The sequence below is a fragment of the Castor canadensis genome, chromosome 1 (assembly GCF_047511655.1).
Source record: "Castor canadensis chromosome 1, mCasCan1.hap1v2, whole genome shotgun sequence".
Lineage (NCBI taxonomy): Eukaryota > Metazoa > Chordata > Mammalia > Rodentia > Castoridae > Castor > Castor canadensis.
Window position 1 is genome coordinate 147,584,965 of NC_133386.1, and position 22,511 is coordinate 147,607,475.

The 22,511-nt window shown below is 49.2% G+C and overlaps 1 protein-coding gene across 14 annotated transcripts in view; it reads right to left on the reverse strand.

The window, feature by feature from the left end:
• Positions 1–364: 364 nt before the first annotated feature.
• Positions 365–22,511, reverse strand: part of Dennd2b (DENN domain containing 2B) — a 152,219-nt gene continuing 130,072 nt past the window's right edge. For 13 of the 14 annotated variants that reach the window (XM_020183506.2, XM_020183507.2, XM_074041060.1 and 10 more), the window contains 16 exons: positions 22,148–22,299; positions 20,440–20,655; positions 19,504–19,600; positions 18,825–18,869; positions 17,532–17,716; positions 16,280–16,389; positions 16,010–16,079; positions 13,051–13,128; positions 12,383–12,523; positions 8,843–8,991; positions 4,746–4,923; positions 4,427–4,468; positions 3,350–3,461; positions 2,573–2,812; positions 1,747–1,833; positions 365–1,144 (listed from right to left, as the gene is read on the reverse strand). In XM_020183506.2, coding sequence (XP_020039095.1) covers positions 1,110–1,144; positions 1,747–1,833; positions 2,573–2,812; positions 3,350–3,461; positions 4,427–4,468; positions 4,746–4,923; positions 8,843–8,991; positions 12,383–12,523; positions 13,051–13,128; positions 16,010–16,079; positions 16,280–16,389; positions 17,532–17,716; positions 18,825–18,869; positions 19,504–19,600; positions 20,440–20,655; positions 22,148–22,299 — 1,937 coding nt within the window. In that variant the 3' untranslated portion in view covers positions 365–1,109. Of the gene's footprint in view, positions 1,145–1,746; positions 1,834–2,572; positions 2,813–3,349; positions 3,462–4,426; positions 4,469–4,745; positions 4,924–8,842; positions 8,992–12,382; positions 12,524–13,050; positions 13,129–16,009; positions 16,080–16,279; positions 16,390–17,531; positions 17,717–18,824; positions 18,870–19,503; positions 19,601–20,439; positions 22,125–22,147; positions 22,300–22,511 lie in introns of those variants that run through there. The other variant, XM_074041068.1, reaches the window with a different exon arrangement.

Genomic DNA, 22,511 nt, shown 5'->3' on the forward strand with positions numbered 1-22,511 from the left:
CAGTGTTGGTATTAGCTGGGCTTCAGTCCACCAATGTCAGGATACCCAATGATGTCACCTGATGATGGAGCCAAAGGGCAAAGAGCATTCTTTCCATCACTGGAAACACTTGAGTGAATAGTTGGCTGCTGGAGTAGAATAATAATGGTAAGAGTCTTCTAACTCTAAGATCAGTCATACAACTTGGGCCACACAACTCAATTTCAGGGAAGATCAGTGACCCACACTGAGGCTAACTCATTTATCAAGTGCTTGACACCTTACATGATAGTGTTTCATCCCTTATTGACCTGTTTAGTCCATTTCCAGCAGAGAGAACTCTAGAAAACGAAGTCAAGGAACACATAGGGCTCTTGGGCCCAAATGACTGTACACTGTTTATTGAGAACACCTGCAGATGGTGGAAAAGAGGGAGGCCCTGTACCGCATTATGGTCACCACTGATTGGGAGCTGGGCCCAGAGAGCACAGGCAGAGCTGGGGGATGGGCTTCCCATGACTCACTGGCCATCTCAGAGAATAAGAACAGATAACAACAGACCCAAGAGCCTGGTTCCTGTTGAAAATGAAGACTGAATGGCCTTTGCCTTTCAAAAGCAGAGGCTTAGGGGAAAGGAACCACTAGGAAAAAAAAAAAAAATAGAAACTCTAAGACAAAAAAAAAAAAATAGTCCTCCTGTATATAACAAGATAGGACCTGTTCTCCAGGGCCCAAGACTGGCAGCAGGGGCCACAGGCAGGCAGGCAGGCCAAAAGCCTCCAGGGAAGATCAGTGGTTTGGCTGAGACAGTCAGCTGCACATAATTGGCCAGTCACCAGCACCCAGCAAACTCCATTCATGCTCAGGCAAGGCAGGAAAGCACCCGGCCCCTTGGGAATATACAAATATTTACCAGATTCTCTTTGCTTGTTACAAAAACAGTTAAGAAAGCTTACAGCAGATTATTTACAAACAGTATCCTGGGATATGGTGAAGGCAGAGGTGGGCTGGCTTGGAGGTGGGGTCTGTGAGGGCAGAATGGCCACAGCAGCCCAGAGGGTTGCAGGCTGGACCCTCTCCCTAGGCCCCAGGCTCTGCAAGGCACTGGACTCAGCTACTGGGAAAGGTGCTCAATTCTTCTTGTGAAGGAACTTCATTTTGTTGCCTGTGGGCCAGAGAGGGCAAGAGTGAGAACGTTTCAATGGCCCCTGTTACAGTCTCCATTCTCATTCCTTGCTGCCCTACCCTTCTCAGTGGGAGAGAAAGGATTAGGAAGCCTGGAGCATAGCCAAGATAGCGCTGAAGGGGTAGTGAAAACACTCTAATTAGGGCACTGGCATTCACCTGTGTAACTGTACGCAAACCACTTCACCTCTTTGGCTTCGGTTTCCCTTTAAACAGGCCATGCTATGGTTCTGTCACAGCTGGCTAAGCTCCTTGAAGGAGCAGATCTTTCCAGGAAGGGCACTCCAGCACTGCCACTCCATAGACCCTTACGGCCTAGAGGGAAAGCTCACTCAGGAAGGAAGGCACCCAACAAGAACTGCCTTATGTGAGAATCTGGTTTCTTTTTGCTCTGAAGTTTGGTAAATCTTGTGCTAAATGCCCTAGGAACGCTGGCACCTTCTCTTCATTCATCAAGGGATCTCTTCTTGCTCTGTAGCCCCTCCAAAGGGCTGATTTAGAGTATTTTAGGGCACAGATTCCCTAAAAAAAGCCTCTCTCTCCCTGCTGAACAGCTATCTCATCAGTAACAAGGCTGCTTACCCAAACCTCGGAGGAACTTGTTCATTCCACTCTGTTCGGTGTCAGGGAGCTCCTCCAAATACTGCTCCACTCGCTGCTCAAAGAGGCCTGGATAAGGGGAGAAACAAAAACAGGGAAGAGAACAGTAACTGGAAGTCTGTATGATAGAGACTGTGGGGCACAGAAACCAAAAAAAGAGATTCTCATTTGTGGGAAACCAAGCATCTGGGATTCTCGAACACCTTATCAGAATTCAGACTGGCTCACTGAAATGATTTTTAGTAGCATCTTATAGGTATTCTCTGCTTATAGCAAGAAGATCCTCCTCAGACTGCCGTTAGTGCACATGCCTGAGCTGCAATGTGGGGAACAGCCGCTTTTGACAGTACAGAGCAGCCTCCAAGTTATCTCTACATTCTGTTAAATCACTCTACAATGTTGTTCCAAAAAGGTTTATCAAACTAAATGGGTAATATTAGTGGGCAAAAGAAATAATAACCCCGAGGCTAGACACAAAGATCTTGATAAGATGAAGAAGCCCTAGAGAGAGCTGATAAAATAACCAGAGATAAGATAACCATCCGCCTTCAATGGGGACCACCAGCAACCTAAGATGGTTAGCCCAATCCTCTCCCAGGGACTTCCTAACTTCTGAGTCCTCAGAAGTACCCCAGCTGCTCAGTCTGGTTCTGTCCTATGAATAAGGATATGTGAGGAAGGAATGGGCAGCAAATGGCAATCTACTTTCAAGCTGCAAAGAGCCGCATTCTCTAGCCACATGGCAATGATTAGAGAAGTTCCATAATTTACTTCCCCCCCCCCACCCCCAAGTTCCTCTAAGCCTTACCCTTTGCCCGACACTTTCGTAGCTCCCTGTCTTGGATGAAGCCAGCAAACATCTGAGACTCCATAAAAACCTCAAGAAAACGGCGGATGCTTTTAGAGGCCACAGACTTGCGGAAGGCTTCTCGCTGAAAGGCCCTCTCCCCCTTCTCACTCTGGGTTAGAAAAAGGGAGTAGTGCCCAACAGTCTCCACAAAGAACCGTATGAACACCTCTGACACCAGCCCATTGAGGGTATTACATTCTGGAAGGCAAAAGAAAATCTGAGGTTCAGGTCAAGAGCCTGCAAGGTCTTCCCCAGTCTCCTGCTGGTAGAGTCTTCCTTTCCCCAACAAAACTTCAGCCAGCACCACTTACTGCTCCTGAAACACTCTTATGCTCACAGACTGGTAACTAGTGCATGAGCTGCTGGATGTCAGAAACTGTTCTAAACATGGAAATTGGTAACTATTGCTGGATGAATGAAAGCAGAAATTGGAGACCAAAGTACCACTTTCCCCATAAGTGATTTTCCTGGCCTCCCAGGAAAAAAGAAGGTTCCCTCCATTCCTGCAATGGCTTGAAGCAAGGCCTGAGAAGGAGGACAAATTAGTTTCCTGTCAGCAAGAAGAGTCTTTTTGTGGCTGCCACGTTTTCGGGTTTTCCTTCCTAAATATCCTGAGGTAAAAAGGTGTGAAGGTAAGGTCAAGATCCTACACTGGACCTCATCAGCTGGAAGTCCTAGTCGCATGAAGCCTAGACCCAGAGCAGAGTGAATCTGGGACAGGCAAGCCTCACTCACCATCATCGGAGTCGCTGTCAGAGTCCTGGGAGATCAGTTCATTCTTCCTCTCTAGAGCCTGCTCCAGAGCTGCCTGCAACTTCCTAGGTAACAACGTGTCTTCATCATCCATCTGTAGAGGGAAATATCACAGTGATAATCACAGATGACAATGATGAGCACTTACTGTGTGCCAAGTCAGGTTTGAAAACTTAAATACATATCTCATTTAATCCTCCTAATAACCCTGACACTACTATCATCCTTATTTTATAAGCAGGCACTGAAGCAGAGATAGATTAGAAACTTGCCCAAGGTTACACAGTTTCAAAAATGGTTGAGCCAGTGGCATTCACTGCCCATTGTGGCCTGAGCCAGTCAGGGATTCTGACCCCAGCACTCCAGTGAAGTCTCCCCAATTCCTCCCATCTTCAGTCACAGGTAGGAGGTACAGTGAGCATGGAGCAGGGAAACTGTGTCTCAGGTATAAGGTTGGGCTGTCTCCTTGTCTCTGCATTCTACATCAGTGCCATATCTTGAAGCCTTCAATGGGGGAGTCCTTAGCTCTATCAGTGATGTGTGACAGCCTGTCCACTCCTAGAGAAGTAACATTGGGAATGCTCCCTTGCAGAGAGCCAGGAGGACTTCTGTGAATAACCAAAGCTTTTTGCATTTGACAAAAATTACGTAAACCTTTATATTATAAAGCTCACTCTGGTGATGTTTGTAATCCTCAGAACATTTCAAGGCAGATGTTATCACCTCAACCTTACAGAGGAGAGAGCTGCCTCAGAGAAGTCAAGGGCTAAAAGATGGCAGAGCCAGAGGTCAAGTTGCTGGACTTTCAGGCCCTGTTTCTCACACTCCCACACTGCCTTGCAGAAATCAGTGATGCCAAATGGAAAGGCAGATCCTGCTGAGGCTAAGAGCTCTGGGATCAGCATCTCCCTGCCCGTCTATTCTGCAAGTATAGAACACAGCTCAACAAACAGGCAGTGAAGGTTGATTTCTATGGTGGTGTAGGATGCTTAGGAGCCTAAGTGTAAAAGCGGCCCCCTCCCCACCTCAAGCCAAGGTTCTGTAGCATGCTGCACTTGCCTGTCGGATGAATCGGTCAGATCCCAGATTCACCATCAGTGCCTGAGAAAAGGAGTCATTAGTGGCAGCGGTGCAAGGAATGAGTTCTACAGTGCCTTCTGCCAGGCCTCTAAACCTCCCAGGTTCCCAGGGACAAATGATAGGAAAAAATCCACCAACGACACACCTCCCAGTGAGAAAGGATAAGAGCTGAGTAGAAAGGCCCAGAGGCTGGGATAAGAGGATCCCAGCAGCCTTTCTCCCTTCCCTCTCTGACCTTCTGGGGTTTCTGTTTCTTCCCTCCTCAACCCTTCCCCAGTTGGTTCCCAAGGTGGCCCACCTCCTCCACAGGCAGTTCCTTCAGTTTGGGGAGGGAGCTGGAGAGCAGGCCAACCAGGAAGGGGGTGGGACAGCAGACGATGTCAATCATGGAGGCCGGGAGGACAGGAATGAAGGTGTGCTGCCAGGAGAAGGGGTAGAGCAAGGCCACCACAGCATGGGAGCAACTGGACAAGGTACTGATGGACAAACAGAGAGACACAGCCCTGAATCCAGGTATAGCACCTGAGCCCAGGCCCAGCCCCTTTCGGGGAAGGGCAGTGAGAGCATGTTAGGGCTCAGGAAATCCTTTGATGTTAAACTTCCCAGTACAAAAATGCTAGCAGGGCTCGGACCTGCGTCAGATCGTTAGGGCGGTAAAGCCCAAACCTGCCCGTTACTTAGGGCCTCAAGGACATTGGTACTACACTCTCTGGGGGCTACAGCCACAAAGATCTGTAGCAACAGTTGAAAACACAAACATCTCTCTCTCCTTCCCCCCCCACCTTCCTCCACGACCACCGCACACACAACCAGGTACACAAGCAGGCCTTAGCTAGTGGGAGTGTCAGCCCAGGCTGGGGAGTACAAAGGGTAAGACAGCAAAAGGTGATACAAGTTCACAGTCGCAGGAGTAGGAAGGTCCTGCATAGGTTATCCTATCAGTTCTGTGTTTACACTTAGGGTCACTTTGGTTAAAAATGGCAGAGACAGGACACAGTCAGTTTTGTGACCTCCCAGCCCAGTGCTACTTCTTCTGCTCTTCCCTCTCAATTTTCTCTCATTAGCTGGCAGCTGTGGTCTAACTGAGGAGGGAGTGCAGAGAAATCATATGAGGTACAAGTACCTCTCTTACCAGGCTGAAGGTGCCATGCCCTTCTTTTCTCTCAGTGGGGTCATCCCTCTCTTGGCCTGGAGGGGGCTCCAATCCTCCAGACCCAGAAGTTCACAGGTTTCCCAAGCCAAATGACCAATGGGAGATGGAGGACAATCCCTGGAGTGCCAGCTTGCACATGCAGAAGTGAATGCACACTCTCCATGTGTGCAGAGGCCTGGTGTGGGACTCCAGTAAGCACAGGAGACACACCTGGCCTGAAGAATCCCTATCTGTCAAGAGGAGAGCCAAAGGGCCCTAAAAGTCAGGCGCTATGGTACACCTTAAGTCCTAGCTACTTGGGGGCTGAGGAAGGAGGCTCACTTAAGCGCAGGAGTTTGAGAACAGTGTGTGCAACACAGCAAGGCTCCATCTCAAAAAAAGACTCTTCATTAGGGGCCATATTAAAGATGATGACTGGTCTAGAGCCCAACTCATTTTAAAGTCTCACTTTTCTCCACATGAATGGGCATTCCCATCAGCCATAAAAGCCATAAAAACTCAGCCAGGTATGATGGCACACACTTGAGAAACTGAGGTAGAAGGATCATGAGTTCAAGGCCAGCCTGGGCAATGTAGTGAGATCTTATCTCTTAAAAAGATGTGGGGGGGAGGTGCTGGAGATGTGGCTCAAGTGGTACCTGCCTAGCAAGCACAAAGCTCTGAGTTCAAACCCTAGTATGGGGGTGCTGGAATCTATGGAGCAGCTCCAGAGAGGGAACATGGGACCCACCTAAGACAAAAACAAATCCCCTTTTCTAGAAGGACCTCTGGGTACTCATAAATGCTCATCAGTCAGGGCCTTGTATGGCTGCCTTGCTACCTTACGGGCACCTGAAATACTACTGGGCCTGGAGAGAGAGACATAGGGACCTTGACCCTGACAGTCCCTTTCTCTGGAGACTGTAGGAGTTATCTGGGAAAGATCCAGAAAAGGACTGTCTTGGATTAGGGGACACACTGATCTCCACAGTTCCTCCATGGACCAGGGGCTTTGGAGGCAGGTTTTGTATAACCCCTAGAGCCAGTCAGTTCAGACCTCCCACCCCTTCCCACCAACACAAAGAGAAAGACAAATAAGTTGTAGAAAACCTAAAACATGAACAACAGGAATGGGCTGCAGGTGGCTGGACTCATCACAGTTCAGGTCTGTGCCATCATGGGGCCTCCATCTTGCCCAGTAGAACTTGAATGCTGGGCCAGCCAAGAACAGGGCCCTGGGGTATTTTCCCCTTGCAATGGTCCTGGAATGTGCTCAGGCAGCTGCAGCACAGGAAACAATAGCTGTATTCAACAGCCCCATGGAGCTGCACTGCCTTGGGGGTGGCAAAGAGGAGGCTCAGTCCTCCTCTTGGAGGAGGGGTAAGACCTTCAGGAAAAGAAACCCCAGGGCTCAGGGTCTATTAGGGAACACTACAGTCTGGCCAGACTTATAAGACTAGGCCTTCTAAATGTGCAGCTATAGGCCTTGCTGGCTGACAATGAACACGCTGGCTGAAGGCAAAAGGCAGGGGCCTCTTGGAGCTTTGGTACCCAGCTAGTTCTGGTCGCTAGGCAGGGCCCCTTCACAAAGGTGCAGTGGGCCTCAAAACACCTAGACAGAGGCTGTGGCAGGAACAGAGGTGGGGGGGGGGGCGGCACAGTCTTCATTTCTAACCCCTGGCAACCTCTGGAAAAGTCTGCAGTCCTAGTTTTTCCTCCTTCTTTCCCCCATGCTGAGGGTGGGCCTGAGTTCCTATCCAGTGCTGAGAGCACTACTCCCTCATAAAGACAGACAAAAATACCCCAGGGATTTGGGAGTTCCTGGGGGACTACCCAGAAAGAGTTGTTTCTTTTCTGCCCTCATCTCAGCACCTAACACAAGTATGGCACATAGTTGGTAACTTAATGGCTAACTGGCTGAATCAATCCCACTGTAAAGACACTGCTGCTTGTGATGAAGTCTTTGACAAAAAGAACAGACAATGTGTTGCCACCATCCATCCCATCCTCTCCCTGTCTGACCCACTCCCAACATATTCTTTAAAAATACAAAAACACCTCAGCTGTACAGAAGAGCTCTAACTTCTTTCCTAGAATGCTTCATGTCCAATTATGGTCATTGCCATCCCTCCCAGGGTCACTGCCTGACCTTCACTTCTAAAATCATAAATGCCGACACTTTGGACCAAGTCTTGTGACCCATCCAGGCCTTTCTTTATACCTGGAACCTCCAGGCTCCAGCCATCTTCTTTTTCCTGGTTTGACTGGCCAACCTTCCTGCAACCACCCTTCTGCCCACAGCCTCAAAGCCCTCACCTTGCCCTTTTCCACAGCTCCCTGGGGATCCAGCCCTGGATGTTCCAATTCACCACCTTCTCCAGGGGCACATTACCCAGCCCCCACTGGATGGGATGGCTCAGCACTCCTCAGAGTGCTCACCTCAGAGGGTGGCTCTGCTGGGAGTTCACTGCCTTCCTCAACCCAGTGCCCCACAAAGACAGTCTTGCCTTCCCCTAGAGGAAATGTGGAGCCACAAGCTATAAATCTCCACTTTTATACATTTTTTTTTTTTTTTGCTTGCAGTACTGGAGATTGAGCCTAGGGCCTCATGCTTGCTAGGCAGGAGGCTAGTGCTCTCCACTTAAGCCATAGCCCAGCCATTTTATGCTTTTAGTTATTTATCAGGTAGGGTGTCAGTCTCCCACAGAGCTGGGATCACAGATGTGCACCATTACGCCAAGCTTGTTGATTGAGATGGAAGTCTCGATAACTTTTGCCTAGGCTGGCTTCAAACCCGTGATCATCCCAATCTCCACTTCCTGTGTAGCTGGGATACAGGCAGGAGTCACTTTGCTCAGCTTTATTTATTTGTTTATTTTTGAGATAGAGTTACTAACTTTGCCCAGGTGAACCCCAAACTCATGATCCTCCTGTCTCTACAGTCCAAGTAGCCATGCCCGGTCATTTCTTACCTTTCTCCATGTAAATATATCTGCACCTGTAACAGTTGTACATCTGTACACTCAAGTCCTCTGCTGGATTCTCAATCCTGCCATCCTGTGTGCTACCAAATCCTGCTTCCCCACCTATCTTCTCCTCCCAAGTTTGTTAACCTTTCTATTTCATCTTTACCTCATCATACACACATATCACATACCAATACCAACACCACAGTGTACGGGACATACTAGGACTAGTAAACTAGTTGAACTCATTAGTGGCTGTGCCTTCCCCCTCTTCTTCCTTGCCCTGCTGGGCCCTACCTGAGCTTATCTGCTATAAAAATGACCCTGCGCTCCAACAGCAGCGAGGCGAAGATTCGGATGAGCTGGCGCACACTGAGGCAGGTAAAAAGGCACTCAAAGTCCACATGCTCCAGGCGGGAGTCCATGGGCCGCCGCAGCTCTAACACCTGCAGAAGATCGAAGGAAATGGGAAGGAGCAGGCCAGCTGAGGGCTGCCACTGGCCCCATATGAAGCACCTGCAGGTTGGTTTCCCTTCCCACCCTCTCCTTCCAAGGGTCTCCTCCAGTCCTCCTACTAAGCACTAAGACCCTCCCTCTCCTCCTCTCAGACTCTAGCTCTAGTCCCACAGCCAGCCTGTGGGCTAACTGTGACAGCAGAGAGGCTCCAGAGGACAGAGCTGAGGTCCCAAGCACAGGGAGAGGGAGAGAAGAACAGAGGAGCCACACAGCCTCATCTGAATGGTTCTCCCTACCCTCTGACCCACCTCCTCAGGCAAAGGTCTTGGCTCCTACACTGACCAGACCACACAATCCATCACTGCTCTCCAGCCACAGGAAGAGCTATGTCTCCACATCCCAGACTCTGGTCTAAGCCACCTCTGGAAAACCAACACTGCAGTCTTTGTTGTCATGTCCCCACCCTTTCCTGCTAGGAAGAATTTCCTTCCAGATGCTATGTTTGTCCTGCCATCCTCCTTTTATCTCTATCATCCTAAGTCCCATATGCCAGGAATGACGAAAACACAAGGAAAGACCAGCTATTCAAAAAATCTTGTTAGGAAGCAGGACTGTCTTCATCAGGCCTAGCTTTCCCTCCAAAGACTGTTCCAAGGTCAGTGCTACAGTTCCAAGAGCCACTTCATGGGAGTGAAGGGGAGCAAATGACCCTAACAGTGACAGCAGAAAGAACAGGTAACTCTCAGGCCATGCCTAAGCAGCTGTTGCTGGGGCCTGCCGTGTCTCATCCTTGGTCCATCAGCATCTGTGGACAACAGGAATGTGCAGGCCTCCTGAAGGCTGGGGTGACAAATGAACTCTCTGACAGACTTGTGGTATCACAGCTACTCTTCTCCACAGGCCTGGACCCCACATCATCTCATTTGTTCCTTGGTATCTAAGCATGTGAAGGAATTCTAACTCCTAACTCAGTAATCATCCCTTTGGACCCTAGAAAGACAGCAAAATGGACACAATGATCTGTGTGTACTGCCTCTCCTGCCAGATGGTAAACTCTGCAGGCCCAGTGATCAGCACCCCAAGTGCTCAGTGAATGTGGGTGGAAGGAATGTCATGCCACAATTATGCCAGGGCCCTTTGCATCCTCTCTGAAGGAGTCTAACCCATCACAGCACCAAGGCTGGTACTCAGGAAGGGTGGGGTTAACAGGGTCTTTAGACACTCAGAAGGACAACAAACCCACATCTGTCCAGTCTGGGGTAGGGAGAGTCAGGGACAATGCTTGACTTGGATTCCACAGAGATAAGAAGGGAAGCGCCTTCTGGGCCAAAGCAAGCAGGGTTAAGGAACAGGAAGTAACCCAAGACAGAGATGAGAAAAAGAGGCTCAGGAGGTAGCCAGACCAATGGCAAGGCAGAGTCAGCTGTCCTGCCCCAGACCACTCATCTAACCTAAAGTGCCTCTAACCAAGGATGGGGAGAAAGAGCACTAGCAGATAAAGGCCGCTGCCCAGAACATCTCTGTGTTTCTTCAGTCCATCCTTCTCCCCCTCTGCAACAACGAATTGACTTCTCCTCCCCTCTCCTAGAAGTCAATTCCCACCTCTTACTTTCAGACCATACCCGACTTTTTTATTTTTAGAAAACCAATGCCATCAGATAACCAATGCCTTGTAGAATCTAGAATCTACAAGCCCCCATATTTCCCTCCTCTCCTAACAAAAGCCTGGAATCTACGTGTGCCTTCTTAGTGACAGTTTATTATTCCCTTCCTCTCCTGCATCCTTAACTTCTTCCTCTGGTGCCATTCCCACCAGCATCCAAACAGCCATCTGTTACAAACTCTGCTGGCTCCACATTTCCTTTCACCTCCTGTCTCCTTCCCCATTTCTTTTCAAGGACAGGCCCTGTGAAAAGTTGTCTATACAGGCTTTTCTCACTCCCATGAACCTCTCCGCTCACTCTGCACAGGCTTCTGAGCCCCTGGGCCCCTTCTGAAAACCACTCTTGTCATGGCATCTGACCATGGCTGACCTCGAGTGGTAACTGGCTCACCTGATTCCTCCTCACTCCTTCAGGCATTCTCTTTCCTTGGCTTCCTAGACACGGCCCTCTCCTGATTTCCTTCCTACCTGCTTGAACTTCAGGCTACTTCTACTCTATGCAGGGCCTCTACTTGATGAGACCGAGGAGGGCCCAGGCCTAGACTCAATTCTCCTCTCTAATTATTAAATATCTTCCCATGGATATCTCAAAATTAACATGTACAAAATTGAACGCTTCCTCATCACTTGCTCCTTCAGACACTCCCATTTCAGGATATAGCTCCATCACCTATCCCGTTGCTTGGGACAGAAAACCTGGGGTCAGCCTTAAAAATCTCTGTAATACTGACTCCCTCCTTCCAATCAAACACAAAGTACCACTGCTCCTAAATCTAAAATCCATCTACTTTTTTCACCTTTTCCACCACACTTTGACATAGGTTGCTATCATCTCTTGCCTGTACTGTTGCAATCCTAGCTGGTCTCCCTGTTTTCAGTACAGTCTGTTTATCTCCACAGCAGCCAGAGGGACCTTTTAAAAACATCTTATTTTAACCCCGTTAGATAAAATCCCAAACTCTTAACTTGGCCTGGCAGGAGCACTGTGGTTTGGTCCTGCCTGCCTAGCCACCCCTGCTCACCACCCTTTCAACCATCATTGTGTTTTTTCAGTTGTTTGACCAGCACAGCACCTTCCCAACTCTTGCCTTTGAGTATGTTGCTCTGGTTACCTGGCAAAATCCTCTCTAGTCCATACCCTTCTCTGTCAGTCTCCCTCTTCCCACTTCATTTAGCTAACTCTTACTCACTGCTTAGGTACCCAGTTAAAATGTCACTTTCTCAGGGGAGCCCTCCTTGCTTCCCCCTCCCCCACAACCTAAAGTAGACCCCTTGTTAACATGCTCCCATAGAATCCTGTGTTTTCACTTGGCTCTTAACACACTTAGGAATTATCTATTTATATGCAGAAGTATTTCTTTAATACCAGGATCTCCCACTAGGCTAGAAGGCAGAGCTGTGTCCTTCTTTAACTCTGTGATTCTGGTACAATCCATGATTGTGAGGGAGCACATATTCAATAACTATGTAATAAGCAAAAGGAGGATGAGTAGCATGCAATTTCATTCAATAGGTCAGGGAAGGTCTCTGGAAGAAGAGAGTTGGGCAACATTCACAGTTCCATGGTTCACTTTTTTAGACCCCACTGATTAGGTGTACAAACATGGCAAGCAAGGAGGGGACTGTGCTCTGCATCCCCAGTAGACTGCAGCCTTGGTGGGTCAGGTCCAAGTCCAGCCCCAGTACAAGGTTAGATAGAAGAGCAACAGAACCCCTACCTCATTGCCAGCACCTGGCAGGAATGTCTTCACTTTGATGGTCTTCCCTGGGGCTGGGAAGGGCGACTCCATGAGACTTCTCATGAAGGGATAGACCAACGCAGCAGAGATCCCTCGCCGGCGCTCCACCTCATCTAGAACCTGTGCACACCACCAACCAGCCCAAAGAGAAAGCGTGTCAGGAGCTGCCTTCCCTACCTCCTGTGCAGAGAAAAAAGGGCAGCCTGGCATATGCCCAAGCTGGGCTAGAAGATCGGAGATGGGAGGACTGTCCTGTCAGGATCTTCTCACCCTTCCCATTTCCCTTGGCACTTGCTCCCTCACTGGCCTTGCTTCAGTCCCCAAGAAGGCAGCAGCCGGGCAAAGGACATACCACCTGAGCATCAGTTTTCTGAGCAGTCCTGGCTTCCCCAAGGACACTGGTCTGCTCATGGCCCAGGGTGAGCTATGACACAAACAGTCACTGTCAGCATAGGAGCTGGGGAAATGCCAGCCAGCTAGGTAGTGAGCCAAGCTTGGGAATAAGGAGTCAGAGAGCTCACTTTTACACGCTCGTGCTTTCTTGCTCTGTCTCATACAGGTGGTTTTCTCATCTCAATTGGCTGCAGCTACTCCTATGGGAGCTGTCAGCTGGGTACGTGTGTGGGGGGAAAGCCAGAGCCTCTTACCTTGGAAAACAAGCCAAAGCAGCCAAGGCGGCTGATGACACAGTATACCTCTGGCAACCGAGGCCCTTTCCCGCTTGGCTAGGTCAGGACGAGGAGAAAGAGAGAAAGACAAACAGAATACATGAATATCATAACTGGCTTCTTTTCTTTGGTAACTGAAGACTAAATACTACACCTCTAATGGAGGAAGACTCCAAGCCTGAAGTCAACCAGGTTCCCCTCTCCCAAAAAGGCCACCATTCTTTGGGGGCAGGCCTTAGTCTTCTAGCTCAAGGTACCAGGCTCCTGCCAAGCTCTACACAGGTTCTACCCTTCCTCGCAGAAGGACATTGACAGAAGTTAGCAAAGGACAAAGCAGTTTGGAAGAGGCTATGGGGCGATTTGTGGATTTACATCCCTAAGGCTGGGACCCCAGATGACTTGATAGTAATGAGAACTTGTGTACATTCTTAGGAGCAAGACTTAGAGCCTTATAACCCCCACAGGGGAAATTCTGCAAAATATCCCTTTTCTCAGTTGCTCTTTTCTCCCTCCCTTGATCCACCACCGTTCTAGGTAGGCAAGTTGAAAAAGAAGGGAACTACTATTTATTAAACATTTACTATATCTGAGTCCTGGGCTTGGTACTGCACAAAAAAAACAATTTTTGAGACAGGCATTATTATATCCATTTTACAGATGAGGCAACTAAGTTACAAAAAAAAGTTAAGCCATTGCCTAAGGTCATGTAAATAGAAGTCGTAGTGCCAGAAATCTGTTTTGGCCTTTGTTTTTGCTGTCTTACCTCCAAAGCCTGTTGTTTTCTGACAGGAAGAAGGGAAAGAGACACAAAGACACAGGATAAGAGGTATGCTATGAAGTAAAAGAGAACAAAGAAAAAAGAGGATTTAAAGGTGGGCAGCTGCAGAAGGACACAGGCACTATGGGCTCCCCAAGGCTGGAGCCCCTGCAAGTAGGCTAGGGGAGTCCACTGAAGTCCATTCTCCAGCAAGGGGCTGGCAGAAGACTAAGGCTGCCTCTGGTCTCAGAGGCCTGGAGGGCCTGGCAAGGCCCAGAGGGGAGGGAGCAGAGCAGCAGGTGCTGGCCCCTCATGCAAGCTGCTAAGCAGATGCAGATGGGGCTATTTCAGTCTCCAAACCTGCTGGCCACACGTCACAGATCTAAAGAGAAGGCAGAATCTGTTTTTGTCCATATTAGGCCTGAAACTCACTCCTCTCTCTTTCCCTCTCCCCCGCCTCCCTAAAGCCCCAAGTGATTAAATCAAGTATGTGGGATTTGGGTTAGAATCATTGTGTCCAATCTGCAGGAATGCCGAGCCAGTGCCAGCCCCCTTGGCAGGGACCCAGCCCAGGCCCTCTCTGAGCACGCCAGGACAAACATGCTCTTCCCTGGGGGCAGCAGGCCCACTGCAAAGGAGCAGCTCTGCTCCAATGATGCTTCAGAACACTCCTCTCTGGGCCCAGGGGACCCAGGCACATGCTGCCCTCCGCCTGGGTCATCACCTGGCATCTCAACCGCAACGCGCTCCCTCAGCCCCTCTTCCTGGGCATTTAATACTCAAATATCCCTTCTCCCCGGACCACCCTTTGGGAAGGAACGAGAGTACGTGGAGTCAGTTCTGGCTCTGTCCTTCACTGGCTGTTTGACCTTGAGTAAGTCGTTCTACTTGGAGTTTCAATTTCTTAATCTGTAGATCACGGATAATAATACTACATGCACTATTGTGAGGATTAAAAAATAAAAACATGCTTAAAGAATCCACCTTGGAACATGACAGCTCCTAAGCAAAAGTGTATTCCCTTGGCCCTTCCCTTGAAAGTTGCCCTCCACCCCTGCCAACTGCTAAAGTTCCTTGAAAACAGGATCTACGCCGAACTTTTTTTTTTTTTGGCTGTGATGCTGGGGATTGAAACCAGGGCTTTGCACATGCTGGGCAAGTACTCTACCACTGAACTACATCCTCAGCCCTTGGTTTTTTTGAGACAGGGTCTCACTAGGTAGCTCAAGCTGGCGTAGAACTTGCTATAGAGCCCAGGCTAGCATTAAACTCTCAATTCTCCTGCCCGTCTCCTGAGTGCTGGGATTATAGGCATGAACTACCATGCCTGGCTTCAAAGCTCATCTTTATGTGCCTTCAGCATATAACCTGACCCATGACAGGCATGTAAGTGCTTCTGAATGAATGGATGAATGGTCAAGAATCCATTAAGAGCCCCTGCTACACATGACCCTCACTTAGGATCTCCCTAGTCATCTAACCATAGACTTTTCCCACTACAGCCCGAAACTTCAGAACATTTTCAACAACCCAATGACCTCTGGGGAAAGAGAAATGGGCCAGCCCCTGGGCCCTGCCTGCCCTCTAGTTCTCTGTGCCTCTACCTCAATCTATGTCCTAGGACTGATGGGAATGGAGATGGGAAAGGACTTTTCTCTTTGCAAAATGGCTAGTATTTTCAAAACCCAATGTCTTTCCCCTAAGTTCAAGGTATCTTTCCTCCAAAAATCCTAGAGAAGGTAGTCCCTGTCCCTGTTCAGACTCTGGCACTAACAGACCACAAGCATGACTCCTCTCCACGAGACTAGCCAGGAATGGGGTGAGGATGTGCTCAATCTGACGTACGTCCACATGCTGGAGGGGTAGAATATGGCGTCAGCCAGAGATCAGCAATCAAAGCCCATAATCCAAGGAAAGTGAATGAAAGAAAAAGTAGAGAAAGACTAAAAAGATACGACAATCCAGTCATATCATTATTGCACATAGTTTACATCCTTGTTTTCAACTGGAGGGGTTACCTTGAACCCTGATATCCCAGGTATACCTCATCAGTGCAAGTATGTGTGCTGGGGGGAGGACTCAGCAGATCACAGCAGCTCAACTTTAGCAGTTGCAGACAGACACATACAAATACCCCAGCCCATCCCCTGCCCACCAGCCTGCCTGAGTGGCCCTACTCACCAGTAAGCGCCTGCAGTAACCAAAGCGTCTGCTGCCATCTTCCCCAGTCAGCATGAAAGAAAAGGTCTCACTGAAACAAAGGAGGGCATTAAGAGAGTTATGAGAAGACCCAGTAAATAGCCCACAAGAACTCGGGCAAGGGAAGAAGGTCAGGTTGCTGTAGGAGAACAGGCTGGGACTAGGGTAGGCCTTACTCAGTTGCCCACTACTCTGAGGGAAAAGCAGGCTGTGTTCCCTTCCTCCCTCCAGCTAGGCCAGGCCAGGCCTCACCTGCTATACTCTGACACAGGAAGCCAGTCCTTGGCATCTGGAAAACAAAACTGGGGAATGGCTTTGAGCCGTTCCTCTGCTTCCCGCATCTGCTTGGTGGGTCGGTCCAGCTGCAAGGAAGAAGAATAATGGGGAGAGGTAACTAAGAGATGACAAGAAACCTGGAGGTAAAAGTGGGAGGTAACTGAGAAGCATCTCATCCCCTGAGAGCTCCAGATGCCATCTTAACCACTCCTAGTCTTCTCAGTAACCCTGGCCTACTCCTAACTGTTACAGAGGTCCAAGTGTGAGCTGAAACAGCATTCATTCATTTATTCAATAAATGCCAACTGAGCTCCTTGCATGTGGCATCTGACAGTGTGCTCTGTGCTGGGCTATGGATGCAAACAAAATAAACAAGGTGCTGGCCAGGTAAGTGAGGTCATCAACATTTCAGATGGTGCCACAAAGGAAGGAAGCAGAAAGATGCACAGGAGGAGGAGCTCCATCAGGGCATCTACAAAGACCTCAGAAAGAGGTGCCACTGGAGCAGACTGAAAAGTGAGAAGGAGCCAGAAGCCAGGGGGAAGATCCACAGGAAGAATATTCCAGGCAGGAGCAACAGCAGAGAGAAAGGGCTTGAGTGTTAAGGCCAGGCTGGCTAGTGATGAGCTGAGAAGAGGTGGTTAAGAGATAAGGTACTTGGGGGAGGTGAGAGTGACTGCTGATGGGTACGGGGTTTTTTAGGGGGTGATAAAATGTTCTAAAATTGATTGCAACAATGATTGTATAGCTCTGAGACTATACTAGGCTGGGGGCATGGGTCAAGTGGTAGAGCATTACATTGCCTGGCAAGTGTAAGGCCCCAAGTTCAAAGCTCAGAACTGACAAAAAAAAAAAAAAGGAAGAATATACTGAAGAACAACATTTTTAAACTCTGAATGGGTGAATTATATCTCAATAAAGTGGTTAAGAGAGACTGACGGAGGGAGGGAGAGGAAGGAGTGGCTGGGGACAGTTTCTCAGAACCCTGCATTTCTGGTGAACAATACACACTTTATGCTAAGCAGTAAGAGGTGCTCTCAGCTCTCCTCCTCTGAAAACGAGCTAGTCCCTGAACACCAGAATCCCTGTCTATCCTCCCTCCTAGTTGTGAGGAGGCTCAGGACTATGGTGGCTGATGGGGAGCTAGGAAAGAAACAGGAGCTCTTCTTGCCAGAAGGACCTGGCAGACAGAAAAGGGAGGTGGGGCCTGCCAGGCAGAGGGCCTCACCTTGGGAAACTGGTAGGAGACTTCGGGGAGGTAGGTGTTTCTGGATGGCTTCTTCTTGAGGGACACCACTACGAAGTATTCAAAGAGCTCCCGTTCCTGCCACTCCAGCAGCTCCAGCTCCAGTGTCCGATAGCTGGGTGCACGCTTCAGCATCGACTGAATGTGGACCAGGCGCTGTGTATGGGCTGAGGGCAGGTCTCACATTAAGGTACAAGCAGGCGGACCCCTCCCAGGCCTCTCCTAAGCCCCTCCATCCGACTAAGGATTCTTGTCTCTCTGCATCACCTCTATACACATAAGCCTTGTGTGACACTCTCCTCTAGCTAGGCCTAGGGGAGAAGTGGCAGAAACAAGGTGTCTACACCCACACAAAGTCTTTACCCTAACACAGGGAGTTACTGGGCTGGTCCTCCTGGAGACACTGAAGGCTGAGCTTGGATCAATAGAACTGCCAATGCCAGGCAAGCCCAGTAGCACTGGCATCCACACCCTGTCATCCCTGAAGGTCTGAACCAGAAGGTATGAACATGCACAAAGGCTTCATCCTTGGGCCCCTTATCAGAGCCCTGTATTTGGGCCTTTTGTCCCTGTCTATAAGTCTGAAATCTACATGGACTTGCCTGGGGACCAGTTCAGGAAAAGAGGAGGGAGCAAACTCCTACAGGTCTAGGCAGGGTTTACTAGTAGTAAAGCAAGGGATTTGTGCAAGTCCCCCGGAATATGAAGACACCAGAACCTTTTCGTTTTCTTTTTTTTTTGAGTGGTACTGGGTTTGAACTCAGGACTTTGCACTTGCTGGACAGGCACTCTACCACTTGAGCCACCAGCACCCAGAACCTTTTTAGAAAGGTAGCAGTTTCCTCTCTAGAGGCAGGGAGATGGGTGGCCTCAGGGCCTCCAGAGAACAAGTTTCCTCAGCCTATGGAACAATTCTTGCCATAGAAAAGATGCTTGCAATCTGAAGCCATCTCTAACTCTCCAGATTTACAGTATTTACCAGGCAGTCTCCTGCCCAATTCCAGTGGAAAATGGCTTAGAAAAGTATGAGCAAGAATCACCAGCCTTAAATTTGGCAAAAGGAGACTAACATTTGGATTTACCATGAAATGTTAAATGTTAAAGGGCTAAACCGTAAGAACAGACTTCCCTGGAGCTTCCTGCTCTGGTAGCCTAGTAGTATACCTGCCTGGGGCCTCTCCACCCAAGCCAGCCTGGGACAATAGGAGCATACCTGCAAAGGAAAGGAGGGCTGAGTCCCCACAGTCAGGGCTGGGAAGGGGTGCAGGGCCTTACCTTTGAACCTGTCATCGGAGTCACTCTCGCTCTCACTGTTCTCATCTGGAAAAGTAACAAGAGTGTATGCTTGCTGAGGCCCTGCCTCACAGCAAATCTTTTCAATGCTCCCCTCTCAACTTTTCTCAGTAGGGATGGATCAGAACCTGGTTTAGGTTACTCTGGGCCAATGGACAAATATCTGTGGGCGGCAGCCAACTGCCTTGAAACCAGAGTCTCTCAGAGCTCAGACCTCCTATGCTAATCTTAATCTACATACAAACCCCTCTCCAGGCCTGATCAGGGAAGTTGAGGGCCTCAACTGGAGGCTAAGCCAGCAGAGAGGCCTAGAGGCCTGGAACATAAGGGCCCAGCCTCAGGCAGGCCAAGATTTGAAATGGAAAACAGACCACGGCACTCAGTTAAGTCTGGCCTTTCCTTCTGCCAGAAGCAAATTCCCATACCCTCTTCCCTACTCAGGGCCTCACTGCCCAAAGTCTGAAGGAACTCATCCCAGGGTTGATTTCTCCCTCTAGTCCTTCCTACATGGCCAATTCCTGGAAGGATTCTATCAACCTAGAAGGCAGAAAGACTCCACTACCAGTCCAAGGAAGGTAAACTAAGGCTAGTCCATGCCTCTCCCCATTCCTAATGCCTAAGGGCCCCAGAGAGCTAAACCAGCTTAGGTGTCAAAGCCTACCTCTCAATGATGCGGTCTCAAGGCTGGACATGGATAGCTTTTTTAATCTCTTCTTTCCCCTCTTGGCATTGTAGATGGAGTTAATTCTTTGGACAAGCTGGGTGAGAAAAGCAGGGAGAATGAGGTAACCCTAACACTAGCTGTACTTACTTCCAAGAAGGTGGATTAAGAGCTTACCAGTGGAAGCTTTCTGCACTCCACCTATTGGGCCCAGCACTAGTCTCTCTATTGAGAGACTCATGTGCAGACTCACCAGCCATGCCTGGTAGTTCTCCATTTACCTTGACCCCTGGAAGTGGTCTCCTGCCCCAAGTCAAGGACACTAAACTTAGCTCCCCAGAGGAAGGAACTGTGATCAAACTAGACAGGATGGGAGCTTCTGGGTCCCAAGAGTCATTGAACCAACCCAGACAAAGAGCTTCTCAGAGGCAAAACAGGAACAAGGATTCTAGCCTTTCCCCTCTGGGCCATAACCTGGGGCTCTGACAGGAAGAAACTAAATTCCCAATATACCCAAGCATTGTTTGTGGGCTAAAAATACCATTTGGCTAAATCCTGCTGCTTTTGGGCTGGGGACCTAGGTGTGATGGCCATGTGTGCAAATCATTGCTGAAAACTCTTCAATTTCCAGAGTTACAGAAAGAAAAGGCTGTATTTGAATCCTTAGGTCCCTGAAAGCCACTAAATTCACACACCACACTTACTAATTAGGAGTCTCACCTAACTTTCGCCCCCTGTAACATCTGAGCATCAAAAAATAGTCAATGCATCCTCATCAAGAAAAGGGAAATAACCAGGTGAAAAAGAAGACAGTGTGTGGACCCAGAATTGACTCAAAGGGAAATGAGGAAGCAGCACAGATTAGGGAAGGAAGGCAGGCAGGCCAGAGAAGAGATGGCTGCTTGCCTACCCACCTGCCCCTCTGTGGGGGGGTACCTTGGGAATGCGGCGGGCCCTGCGGCTGGACAGCAGCTCACTTGTGGTGCTGAGGCTGTCCTCATTGAGGCTGGAAGGTGAAGATGGCAGGCTCAGCTGAGCCAGCAGCAGCATGTCGTCATGGCTGTGCCTCTTGGGTAACCGTGGCAGCCGATGGCTCTTCCTTTCTGACCAGTTCCCACTGCGCAGGGACTGGCTACTGGGTTTCAGGGTCAGCTGGCATGGGGGAGAGGATGTTAGAGACAGGCCCACTAGAAATGCCTTGGCCAGTACCTGTCTGCGGGGATCTGGGCATCAAAGTTGTAGACTGGCATCCCTGGCTTTTCTCCAATCTGATGCTGGAATTCTTACCAGGGCTCTTTTAAGATCTTAGTTGCTAACTGGAAAGGTCAAGGGGTAGATTAGATATTTGCTTCTCCAAAGGAAGTTGTATACTTCCGCCAGAAAAAAAGAAAGCAGAGGCTAAGAAGCTGCATTCTCGTTTGAGTGGAAAGAGAAGGTAAAACAAGAATTCTCCAGGGACCTCTTGCACTTTGGGACAAAGATTACTGAGCTTGGCTGATGGAACCAGTCCTAGAAGGACTGTGCTGGCAGAAGCCATAACCTACATGCTGCCCTACTTTGTTGTGTGATCTTAGAGGCCCGGTCATACTTCCTCCAAGCAGCAACGCAAGGGTTGGCTGAGCGCTGGCTACCAACGCTGGGTGAGGTAGACCTATACTTAACCGGCTCCTTCACAATGAGGTCCTGGGCTGTCCCTCTCTCCAGCTCTGATCTACCCCCTCCCACTTACATTAATGCTTTGCAGACAGGGTGCCTTACTGGCAGGGGACCCCACATACTACTGGGAAGACAGGCACCCTCCAAGGACCCCTGCACAGGGGTCTGGATCTGCCCCCTCTCACTCTTCAGAAAATCCTCCTTCTTCTCTACAGCTCCAATTTCTTCTCCCTACCCAATCAGTCTGGCAATACAAATTCAACAGAAGCCTATTTACACAAAACACATTAGAAGAGTAAATTTTTTATTGAAATGATCAGGAACCCAAAGTCGTAAGAAAGCATTTAGATATTCTCTGACAATGTTATAAAATGTCTAGGCCCCTCCATCTGTACAGTTAAGGGTTATCTGGGTAGATCAGAAAAAAAGCCTGCCTCTTCACCTTCCTTGCTTGTCCTCTTTCTAGACAAGACCAGAACAAGCTTATGACTAACAGCCAGCCTCCTTTGACCTTTCATCTTTCCTCTCATTCTGCCTTCAGTCATTCCTCAAAGACATTTTCTTACTCCCTCTAATAAGAGTGGCTCCAGATATCAACTGGCTCTCCAAATCTGGTTTGGGGGCCTATACTTGGCCCCCAAATACCAGTAGTAGGATAATTTCTGACAGAGTTGCTGAGTAGTAAGACTTTATCCAAGGCCTGTCTTCCTGTTTCCCACAGAAGGGGAAAAGGAATACTGACAGGAGACTACAGAGGTTCCTGGCTTAGTTTTGCAGCTCAGAGCTCAGGAAGTGAAAGAAGATAGGTCAGATTGCCCATAGAGTCATCTCAATTGTCCACAGGGGTTTCAACATGGCAGAAGTTCCTGAGGCAACCTCCTCTGCCAAACGATACTGAGGGAGGAAACCTGAGTAAGAGCTGGGCAGCGCCTGGAAAGGATGGGCTCCCACCGTGGCCTCCTGCAGGCGCATGTCAGGACTGCTTTACCTGCACGGGTGGGTTGTTGTACTTCCTGTCCTGAGGACCCCACATCCTGTGCAAAGAGTCCAGAGAGTTCTCAGACAGTTGCTGCGACTTTCGTCCGGCTCTTCGGCTCTTTAATTCCACATCCTCATATGGATTCTCCTTGGGCAGCTCTCCTGCAGAGGGGGAGAAGTTAGAGAAGGGGGAGAGGGAGAGAAGGGAAGAAAGAAACACACACACACACACACACACACAAATAAACAAGCAGAATTCCTGTGAACCAAAGAGAATGGCTTCTGCTGGACCCTTCAGCTCATGAGTCATGCAGATGCCTGTCTGCAGTGGGGAGGCTACCAACAGATTCTGGCTCCACGTCCAGAAGTTGAGC